General features: G+C 35.8%; 1 protein-coding gene across 6 annotated transcripts in view; it reads right to left on the reverse strand.

Annotated features, from left to right (window-relative positions):
- LOC145545286 (natural killer cells antigen CD94-like) overlaps positions 1–10825 on the reverse strand; it is a 37045-nt gene extending 26220 nt beyond the window's left edge. For 2 of the 6 annotated variants that reach the window (XR_014081993.1, XM_081589373.1), the window contains exons 1-6: positions 10630–10825; positions 9657–9749; positions 9459–9509; positions 7918–7962; positions 7613–7764; positions 6750–6856 (exon numbers count right to left, since the gene is read on the reverse strand). Coding sequence is in view for 5 of the 6 variants with exons in the window: in XM_081589373.1 (XP_081445499.1) it covers positions 6750–6856; positions 7613–7764; positions 7918–7962; positions 9459–9509; positions 9657–9749; positions 10630–10636 (455 nt within the window). In the remaining variant the exon portion in view is untranslated. Of the gene's footprint in view, positions 1–3526; positions 5967–6749; positions 6857–7612; positions 7765–7917; positions 7963–9458; positions 9510–9656; positions 9750–10629 lie in introns of those variants that run through there. The other 4 variants (XM_081589371.1, XM_081589370.1, XM_081589374.1 and 1 more) reach the window with 4 other exon arrangements.
- Between the last annotated feature and the right edge of the window lie 1295 nt (positions 10826–12120).

Raw genomic sequence — 12120 nt, forward strand, 5'->3', positions numbered from 1 at the left:
GATCCCCTGAAGAAGGAAATGGCAACCCACTCCAGTATTCTTACCTGGGAAACCCCATGGATAGAGGAGCCTGACTGGCTAGTCTATGGGGTCAAAAAAGAGTCAGACATGATTTAGCGACTCAACAACAATAGAGGAAGTTAGAGATAATATCCCTTGTGGCTCAGGCAGTAAAGCAACTGCCTACAATGTGGGAGACCTGGGTTCAATCCCTGAGTCGGGAAGATCCCCTGGAGAAGGAAATGGCAACCCACTCCAGTATGCTTGCCTGGAAAATCCTATGGACTGAGGAGCCTGGTAGGCTACAGTCCATTGGGGTCGCAAAGAGTTGGACACCACTGAGCGACTAACACACACACAGAGGTAATATATTGCAATTAAAAAGATTACTTATCATGACACATGTGAACTAAATTCTTAGTTATCAGGAATCAAAGGGCAGTATATAAATACAATAAACTATGGAGTAGCAGTTACAGCATAGATTTGGGGGATAAATTGTTGTGGTAGCAGAGCTCTAAAATGACCCTCAGATTATTCACTCCCTGGTGTGCAACTATATAATCCCTTCCAACTAAATTACAGGGGGGATCTATGAATATAATGGGATGCTGCTGTAATTAGATTCCATTAAGTGGCAAAAATAAAGCTGTTTTCCAGATGTAATTAAAGTTCCAAATTAGTCAACTCTCAGGTAATCAAAAGAGAGGTTATTATGGGGAGACCTGACCTCATCGGGGAAACAATCAAGAGTGCTGTGCTTAGTCACTCAGTCATGTCCAACTCTTTGCAACCCCATGGGCTGTAGCCCACCAGGCTTCTCTGTCTGTGGGGATTCCCCAGGCAAGAATACTAGAGTGGGTTGCCATGCCCTACTTCAGAGGATCTTCCCAACCCAGGGATCCAACACAGGTTTCCCAAATTGCAGGCAGATTCTTTACCATCCGAGCCTCCAGGGAAGCCCAAAAGAGACACAGACGTGATAAAGAGAGGAGTCAGGGGTGCTATCCCTTGTCCTGAAGAAGAAAGTAACCCTGGTGTGACTATCTACACAAAGAGGAGTCCTCTGTAAGCTATGGGTAGTAGTCTTACAAACACGAAGAACAAAATTTTTTCAAAAGTTTGATTGAGTTTGGAAGAGGACTCTGAGTTTTATGTGAGAATACCGCCTGGCCAAGACCCTGGTTTCAATTTAGTGAGGCCCTGAACAAAGACTATAGTTAAGCTATGTCCAGTTTCAGAGCCACAGATAGTGAGAGATAATAAACATGTGTTGTTTTAGGTTTCTAAATATAACATAATTTGTTAGCCACCAATACATAACCCATATTACATACATTCAGGGTAATGAGTAACACATTCACAGTAACAGGATGAAATGAAGAAAGACTGAACTGACTTATGGAAACACAGTTTTGTTATAGTGTGTGTTTTTTGCACATTTCCTTACCCTCTTACCTTTGCTTTATATCCAACACTGAGATAGTCATTCGCCTATATCCTTCCATGTAAATCAGCCCATTTCAAAGCAAAAAGCAGAAAGCAAAATAAAACTAAGTGACTCCTCCAGAGAATATATCAGAAACACCATATCAGAAAGAAACAATACTTTGTGCAAAACCTTTGTATAAAAGAAATCATTCCCATCCCAAGGAGTACAAAGAGATTTTCAGGATGAAGGAAGCATAATGCAGGTAAGAGTGGGGGAAAAAATAATAAAAATGAAATGAATCAGATGGTCCTTGATTGAATGTAATTACTATGACAAGGCCAATAGTAAGAAGGACACTTTGCCGTGGGAGACCAGTAACCTTCCTTTTAACCAGCACTTTACATGATAATGCCCTGAAATTATCAATTCAGTTCAGTTCAGTCACTCAGTCGTGTCTGACTCTTTGTGACCCCATGGGCTGCAGCAGCCAGACCTCCCTGTCCATCACCAACTCCTGGAGCTTACTCAAACTCATGTCCATCAAGTCGGTGATGCCATTCAACCATCTCATCCTCTGTCGTCCCTTTCTTTATAGTCCAACTCTCACATCCATACATGACTACTGGAAAAACGATAGCTTTGACTAGACAGACATTTGTTGGCAAAGTAATGTCTCTGCTTTTTAATATGCTGTCTAGGTTGGTCATAGCTTTCCTTCCAAGCAGTAAGAGTCTTTTAATTTCATGGCTGCAATCACCATCAGCAGAGATTTTGGAGCCCTCCAAATGAAGTCTGTCACTGTTTCCATTGTTTCCCTATCTATTTGCCATAAAATGATGGGACTGGATGCCATGATCTTAGTTTTCTGAATGCTGAGTTTTAAGTCAGCTTTTTCACTCTCCTCTTTCACTTTCATCAAGAGACTCTTTAGTTCTTCTTCATTTTCTGCCATAAGGGTGGTGCCTTCTGCATATCTGAGGTTATTGATATTTCTCCCAGCAATCTTGTTTCCAGCTTGTGCTTCATCCAGTCCAGCGTTTCTCATGATGTACTCTGCATATGTTAAATAAGTAGGATGACAATATACAGCCTGACGTACTCCTTTCCCTATTTGGAACCAGTCTGTTGTTTCATGTCTGGTTCTAACTGTTGCTTCTTGACCTGCATACAGATTACTCAGGAGACAGGTCATGTAGTCTGGTATTCCCATCTCTTTAAGAATTTTCCATAGTTTGTTGTGATCTACACAGTCAAAGTCTTTGGCATAGTCAATAAAGCAGAAATAGATGTTTTTCTGGAACTCTTGTGCTTTTTTGATGATCCAACGGATGTTGGAATTTGATCTCTGGTTCCTCTGCCTTTCTAAATCCAGCTTGAACATCTGAAAGTTCATGGTTCACTTGTTGTTGAAGCCTGGCTTGGAGCATTTTGAGCATTACTTTGCTAGCATGTGAGATCAGTGCAATCATGTGGTAGCTTGAACATTCTTTGGCATTGCCTTTCTTTGGGATTGGAATGAGAACTGACCTTTTCCAGTCCTGGGACTACTGCCGAGTTTTCCAAATTTGCTGGCATTTTGAGTGCAGCACTTTCACAGCATCATCTTTCAGGATTTGAAATAGCTCAACTGGAATTCCATCACCTCCACTAGCTTTGTTCACAGTGATGCTTCCTAAGGCTCACTTGACTTCACATTCCAGGATGTCTGGCTCTAGGTGAGCAATCACACCATCGTGATTATCTGGGTCATGAATATCTTTTTTGTATAGTTCTTCTATGTATTCTTGCCACCTCTTCTTAATACCTTCTGTTTCTGTTAGGTCCATATTATTTCTGTCCATTATTGTGCCCTTCTTTGCACAGAATGTTTCCTTAGTATCTCTAATTTTCTTGAAGCATTCTCTAATCTTTCCCATTCTATTGTTTTGCTCTATTTCCTTGCCCTGATCACTGAGGGAGACTTTCTTATCTCTCCATTCTTTGGAACTCTGAATTCAAATGGGTATATCTTCCCTTTTCTCCTTTGCTTTTAGCTTTTCTTCTTTCCTCGGCTCTTTGTAAGGCCTCCTCAGACAGCCATTTTGCTTTTTTGCATTTCTTTTTCTTCGGGATGGTCTTGATCACTGCCTCCTATACAATATCACGAGCCTCCATCCATAGTTCTTCAGGCACTCTGTCTATCAGATCTAATCCCTTGAATCTGTTTGTCACTTCCAGTGTATAATCGTAAGGGATTTGATTCAGGTTATGCCTGAATGGTCTAGTGGCTTTCCCTGCTTTCTTCAATTTAAGTCTGAATTTTGTAATAAGGAGTTCGTTATCTGAACCACAGTCAGCTCCCAATCTCAAATGATATGGGAGCTGAAATGACATGGGATATAGGAGCTGATGATATGGATATAATACGGGATGATATGGATATGATATGGGAGCTGAAGAAAACCTCTGAGTTATCTTTAGAAGGCAACAGGAATTTTCCTCCCTCAGTGAAGACAACTTTGAAATAGATTATTCTCTGAAATTAGATATAATCTGTAACATTTAACACCTTCTGTTTCCTCATTGCTCTTGTGATATTGTAATAAATATTCATGAGTTCTCAGTAAAAAAAAAAAAGATTGAACTATGTAAAATTCATAGGGTTATGACTGCTCTTAGAACATCAATTTCAACCTATTCTTGAATGTGACTACAAGAACACAGTTGACATTCATCCTAGACAAAAATTATGAAAATAGAATATTCTTGATACAATATAGGTCTATGTTTATTTTCTACATAGGAAATAAACATAGATCTATACATATACTATGTAGAAATATATTTCCTATGTTTTTTCTACATAGGAAAAACAAACACCCAAAATACTCAGAGGAAATGTTTTTGTGGGAAGTGGACAGATTGGTTGGACAATTGGAACAGAAAACTATTTTCATAATAAGCTTGTCTATACTGCTCTTTATAAATGCAATTTTAAAACTATACTGTTACGAAAACGACACGGACAGCAAAGGCAAAACATTTCAAATATATAGAAAGTGCAATGCGTGTCCAAGTTAAATACATGAAAGATGTTAGAGCTATCCTGTGTTTTTCACAGTATAACCTAAGTGCGTTTTTCCTAAGTCAATCTTCATACAAGAATGAAGAGTTCAAGTTGTATTACTATTATATTTGTAGTTTGAGAAATAAAACACGAGAGGTTCTTATCTCTTCCTAACTCTGTATTTTGAATATCAACCTTGAGCTCTTAATTATAATCATTTAATTGAAATACAAAAGAAGAGAACAAATAGAGATGTCAGTACAAATTTCTTTAGGTGTATATCCAACAGTTATTTTTTAAAATAGGGAATTGGGGTTGGATATCTCCGAGGTTGGAAAAAATCCATTCAGGTCACAAGCATCACAACTCACTGTGTGCCCTTCCCTTCACGGACCCACTCAGAAACCCCTCAATAAAAAAGCCTGCTCCCTGTCCTCCTAAATACTAAATGTCCAGTATTTTATCACATGCCATTTAGGAAAAGATTTTGGGGATTGATTAGAAATTGAAATCTTAAATGCACATGTAAGACTGCCTTTTTTACTGTCAGATAAGCATAAGGTAAGAAAGATACTTGAAAAAAAAAAAAAGACAGTATATTCATGTGATCAGAGCTTGCGTTCCCCTTCCCCTTGCAAAATGTGAAAGCAATCTTATAAGATCAAATGCTTGGGCAAAACTTTCCAATTGTTCTGAAGAACTTGGTAAGATCAAGAGAAGACATACAAATGTGTTACTTAACCCTTGTGACACATATGAAGAAATTATTATACGGCACTTTCAGGTCTAAATTAGAACATATAGATGAATAGATATCCACCAAAAACTTACACACTAAAATTATTTTTACTTTCAGAGAAAAAAAGATGAGGGTGGGACTTTTCAATTTAGCACACCATACAAAGAACTAATATGATGTTAATATATATTGTTTGGCCTGAATTAAGTTTTATTTAAATTTCTGCAGAGAAAATTATCAAAAATAGATGCATACATTATTAAATTAATACCATGTATATTGAACATTCATTAAATTATTTATCTTGACTCTATAATTTCAGGTGTAGGTACATAAGCTTCATCAATTTTAAAATACATGGCAAAATTTTAAAATTGTCATTATATATGTTGATGAATTAGGCATACTGTCTTAGTTATTGTTATATTGTATACCTAAAACTAACATAATGTTATATACCAATTGCATAGTGATAAAAATTTAAATACATGTTTTCAAATACATGAAAATTATATGATTGATAAAACACAATTTGGAACATTTTAAAGATCCCAGCGGTAGGTAATGTAATTTGTAACCATTCTAATACTGAATCTCCATTGCACAACACTTCTGCCCCAAGAAACATCTAAATAAGCTGTTGTTTACAGATATAACGAGACTTCTTTCCACAGTGTACATCCAAAATGCTTCCTCTTGAGCTATACATTATGCAGTTCTTTGGATTTACAGATTTAGGAAAAAGAAATCTGCAATGAAGAAGAAAATTTTACTATACAAGAACAGGAAATGAAAACGTTCAAGGATGCTGTTCTTGCTAAATGACAGAATTAGAGAACATTTAAAAGCATTTGAATGAGATATTACATCTTGAGTCATTATCTTCTTCATTCAAGTAATTTTTCACAATTTCAGAGTACAATGTTACCAAAACACAGTATGCTCAATAATCAATAGCATTGAGATTGGGGATTTTTTGGTTTTGTTGTTGTTTTTAATGATTTTGATATGTGTTATTCTTTGCTTCTATGTTGTTTAAAGATGTATTAACTAAGTCTAGTCCAGGAAAAAATCAGATTATAAAATTTCTCAATGTATGATGCTGTTAAATCTCATATTTAAGAATGAAAATGAGATTTGAAGCTTATAAATATACAGGAAATAAACCCAGAATATCTGAAACATGGGCCAATGCTGACAATATCGGTCTCAACCAGAATAAGAAAAATAATGGACATACTGTTTTCTCTGGACTGCTTTCATACATGTGAGAATCTGTACATATGCATATATATCCAAGTGCTTGTACTAAGGCAAGAAACAAATCATATGTCGAAAGCTCTTGAGCAAACACGTGGATGTTGTGGATGCGGTTAAAATTTTATTATGTTGTATCTATTCTCTTTTTTATAGTTTCATGCCCAAAATAGGATATCTTAGTTATAATGGTCCTGGATATTCAACTCTCTGATCAGATCCAAGGATAAACTCAAAAAGAACAGAAAAAAAAGGTTTTGGTACCAGAAACTTACAGATCTTGGGAGAGAGTAGAATTGTCCTCCCACAACCAAACATGATGTTCTTCATTATAAGAAAGCCCAATCCAGAAAAAACTGGTACTGAACTTCAAAAAATCCTGCTTGGAAACAGAGACAAACATATTAATCTATTTTGCATCTACTCTAGGAATCGTGTACGTTTAAGGGGGCCAGTGTCCAGCATCAGTTTTTCAATTATACACACTAAAATCATTTTTGACTTCTAATTTGGGAAAAAGAATCAGTCACATGTCCCCTATTTCTCATTCATCAAACCCATTAATTTATGGAGGAAAAAAAACCCCACAAAAATCTCACTTCTTGAAGGAATGAAAAATGTCATAAAGGATGTGAGAGTTTTCATGGAACACTTCCTTCAAATGGGATCAATAATCAAATCTGATCCCAAATCAACAGCATCTGGAGGGATAAATCTTTACCACAGTTTCTCCAGAAAGCTACAGAACTTTTTATTAAGAGTTGGGTTATTATTTTATAATACTCTACATATTCATTTCACATTATCCCCAAGAGTGATAGCAAATGTTGTATAATTACAAAATCAGTTGTAAATCCACTTAAAGAACTAAAAGTTCAAAGGAGTTGGAACAAAAATAATGACCTACTATTTCTTCTTTGAATACTCTCTAAACAGTTTCTTAAACTTTATCTGTCAGCACTCCTATAATGTAAACCTTAGAGAAAGTTTGGCTCGATTTTATAATGGTTTCAAAGTATAGGAAATTAGTTCAAATATAATCATCCATTCACTATCTGATTAAAAACTTGAAACCAAGTATAGATAATATATTTTCTTGAGTCAAATAAAATGTAGAAAACAAGAATTAAATACTTACCAGTTCATTTCTGGTTTGTATCTGAAGTAGACTGGAATTATGAGAAACACAAAAATCCCTACTCTCTTTCCATGTTTTTAATTCATTAGAAACGAAATAACAATTGCATTGGTAGCCAATCCACTTTTCTTGGCAAGAATAGCAGCCAGATTCTAAGAGAAAAAATAAAACATGACTTGATGACATTGGAGATCCAGTTTCTTTTCAGTGCTACTTTCTCATTCAAAAAGCATTTATTTATTAATTGTGTCTACAAATATTCTTTGAGAATTTACTGCGTACACTACACATCAGCAGATATTTACCCGAACAACCCAGACGTGAATCTTTTTCTTCATGGAGATTATATTCTAGAGAGAGAGAGAGAATTGAATACATTTTAGTCTTTATGAACTATATTTAATGCTAATCTGGGTAAGTATACACAAGAAATTCACTGTGTTCAAATACAGTATAGCAGATTGTAGGATGTGGGGTGACTAGAAGAATGCTTTTTAAGGCAGTGATCCAAAGTTGATTTCTTCTATGTATTTAAAAGTAAACTAGATGAAAGAAGTATTGAAAGGAAGAAATAATTATAGCATATTTTGTGAGAGAAAACTTCTGAATATTTCATTTTCAAAATGATGATAAATAAAATGATTAGCTAGAAGACTGACCACCCAATATATTAGTGATCATGTCTTCAGTATTGACCATCCTGAGTGACAAAAGTTCTGTCACATGGTAGACACTCAAATCTTTGTCAAATAAATAATTTTGAGGGTGTAGAGTAGAATGGTGGTTAACAAAGGCTGAGATATGGGGAAAATAGGGAGATGTTGGTCAAAAGGTACATGGGATTTCCTGATGGTCCAGTGGTTAAAACTCAATGCTTTCACTGCTGAGTACCTGGGTCCAATCTGTGATAGAGGGACTAAAATCCCAAAAGCTGTGAGGCAAGGCCAAAAACATTTTTTTTTTAAATATAAGCTTTCAGTTAGAAGATGAATTCATTCTGGGAATCGACAGTGCACCATTATAACTAGAGCTAACAGTATTGGAATATTTATACTTGTGAGTTGCTACAGGAGTAGTTCTTAAATGTTTTTCCCACAAACAGAAATGACAGTTGTGTGACATGATGGAGGTAGTACTTAGTGCTACAGTGGTAATAATATTGTAATAATAAGTATATCAAATCAACACATTGCAGACATTAAAATTACACAATATCATTTGTCAAATGTGTCTCAATAAAGCCAGGAAAATGCTCAGAAAAAAAAGATATGAATGAAGGGCTACATGAACAAAGAAGATAGTAAAACAACTTGGAGAGTGTTTGAAAAAGAAAACAAAACAACTAGGTCTTTGAGCTGACTTTCACAGGTTAAGTGTTAAGAAGGGTTTAGAACTGCAAAAATCTCCATGCTGCTTTCTGAGTTATACAAGAAACAGAAGTAAAAGTAAAGAGATAAATATGTATGGGTTATAAACAAACACAATCAGGTAATTAGGATTGGCCATAATATTTACTTTAATGTAAATATAATGTGTATATATACATATAATGTATATAATGTAAATATAAAAATATAATGTATTTTTTATTTGGTATGTAAACATGAACACTTACATTGGAAAATTTTGTTCAGGTAATATTTTCTTTATTATTTAAATATACAAATAATATGTATTTGATGAAATTTAATACATTCTTATGTGAACAATGAAAGAAGACTATCCCACAACTAGCAGGCAAATTTTTATGACTATCATATTCCATCAAACTTCTGTATGAGAAAAACAGGAAACTACTTATTTTATTCTTTATCAACAAGAAAGATTTCCAAAGTAGCAACCCTACCTTCCTGAAGATCTGTGGAGGGTCCAGACTGAACATTTGGTTTAGTAAGTGCTGTAAGAAATGATTAGAAATTTACTTTATCAGACACTGTTTCATGAAATAACAAAATCCTTCACATTAGAAAAATCAAACGTTTTTTGCAAGATAGTTTCATCACAATTATGATCTTTTTATATAGGCTTGACTAGAAAAACTTACAATTGTTTAACAGAACTCCCAAAGCAGCCATCAACAAAAGGCATATTACTGCTAAGACCCCAGAGATCCACCTCCATGCAGTGGCCTGAAAAGCTATAAAGAAAGAGAGGGTAATGATTTAAAGATCAAATACAGGAGTTCTTAAAGGCAGAAACCAGTGAGAGAATCCAAAAAGGGCTTTGGTTTGATAACCCAGTCATTTTGCCAGTAAAATGTTTGCAAATGAAGACAGTCCATTGAGAACTCTACCCAATATCAACATTTCAATATGATGTACTTTGTTCTTCATTGAGATTATCAGTACCTTCTCTTCTTTATCAGTTCTGTCTCAGTACAATGTATTTACCATTTATTTTTTAATTTGAAAAGAAGCTTAGAGATCTGTAGTAAAAAGAGATAAACAGGCACTAAGTTCCATTTTATGGACTCAACTCTTTGCGACCCCATGGACTGTGGCTCACTACTTTCCTCAGTCCATGGAATTATCCAGGTAAGAATACTGGAGTGGGTGCCATTCCCTTCTCCAGGGGATCGTCCAAACCCCGGGATTGAACATGGGTCTCTCTCATTGTAGGCAGACTCTTTACTGTCTGAGCCACCAGGAAAACCCTGATCTATTGATAACAAACTTATTTTGGTAATAACAACATAAGCATCACAAAGTGGAGCACATGACTCCCTAATGGGAGGTAAGAAAACCTAGGATAATTTTCCTGGTAAATTTATATCTCAATCAGAATTTAGAGCTATCCTGGTCAAAATCCACTCTTTAAATCTGTTGACAAAAGTTCACAAAATCATCTCTAAGTGACAGAATGAAGAGTCAGAAAAATGAAATTAAAAAGTGCTGATATATGAGAAACCTAAATCTGTACACGTTTTTTCTTAACATGTTGCCCAAAATTAGCCATACCCATGACATATATTTTTGGTTATTTTTATTTTTTCACTTTATGACTTGGGCTGCACTTACCTGCCATGTGAGATGTTGTCTAATGTCGACGCAGATAAGGCACTGTGGATGCTTGTTCAAGGACAGTGAGGTTAGTCCATGGAGCCACGCTGGAGGCTACAAAAAACCCAAAAGTTGTGAAGAAAGTTTAAAAGAGAAAAACTGTGAATCAAAATGTGCTTGCATCTTCTGCTGATGAGACAAGGCGGCGTAGTATGAACAAGAAGCAGTAAAATCACTATCTTCTAAAATGCTTCTGGAACCGCAATACAGGAAATTCTCACTGAACCTCATAATGCAGACCATTTGACTATCACAAATAAGGTGACAGGAAAGTTTTTTTTTTTATTGTTCGAACATCAAAGTCATCCAAAAAGCTAATTGGAAAATGGAATATATGGACAAACCAAAGGAAAATTTACTTAGTACAAAAAAACTTTTTCACAGCATTTTCCTTTTTTAATAATGAAAAATGTTTATTATTTACCTCGTGTCAGACATAAAGCCCATTTCATATATTAGCTTATTTTTTCCCTGAATGAGACTTAACAATGAAGATAAATAAACACGCTTATTTTACCAATGAGAAAAGTAGGGTATAGTAAAGCTAGGTCACATGGTTGAAACCCGGGTAGTCTTTCTCTGGAGCACACATGAGATACATTTCAGATTAAGCCTCTCTCTCTCTCTGTCTATATGTTTTGTTAATTTTCATTCATTTTCCTTAGTACAGAGTGGTTGGAACTTTCCTGCTCTCACGCTGTGCTTCTCATTCTTGCCTTATTAACCCAAGCATAGAAGGCAAAATAAAAACGGTAGAATCAGAGGGACTTCTCCCCTCTTCTCCTTCTTCTCTTGCTCTTTCTCTCGCTCTCTTTTAGTTCTCTAACTCGGTGGTAAAAATCCATCAAAGACTGGTTCAGTCCAACAATGTAAATGTCAAGTCACAAATAAGTTAACTGAATGCACTCATGCATATACACACAAAAGATGTAGATAGACAGATGGATGGACAGATAAGTAGAAGATAGATACAGATAGGTAGACATATGTACATGTGTGTATATATTGTGTGCGTTTTACATACGTATGTGTGCTCAGTTGCTCATTCGTTTCTAATCCTTTGCGACTCCATGGACTGTAGCCCGCCAGACTCCTCTGCCCTGGAATTCTCTAGGCAAGAATAACGGAGTGGGTTGCCACTTCCTCCTCCAGGAGATCTTCCTACCCCAGAGACTGAACTCATGTCTCCAGCATCTGCTACACTGTGGATGGATTCTTTACTGCTGAGCCACCTGGGAAGTCAGGTGATTAAAGAGGGCTTTATATGTATATACTTTATATACATATAAAATTCTCTCTGTGCCATCAGCACTGGTTGATTGATCCCTTTTTGCACAAGGGCAGTGGAATTGTTTTTGTACCAGTTACCCTACCGTTCATCTCCACTTGAAGCAAATGTTATCACTTTCCCTCAGAATATTTGTAAATTATGGAAAATCAGCAAGTGCA

This window comes from Giraffa tippelskirchi, chromosome 4, assembly GCF_054371585.1.
Source record: "Giraffa tippelskirchi isolate mGirTip1 chromosome 4, T2T-mGirTip1v1.2.pri, whole genome shotgun sequence".
Lineage (NCBI taxonomy): Eukaryota > Metazoa > Chordata > Mammalia > Artiodactyla > Giraffidae > Giraffa > Giraffa tippelskirchi.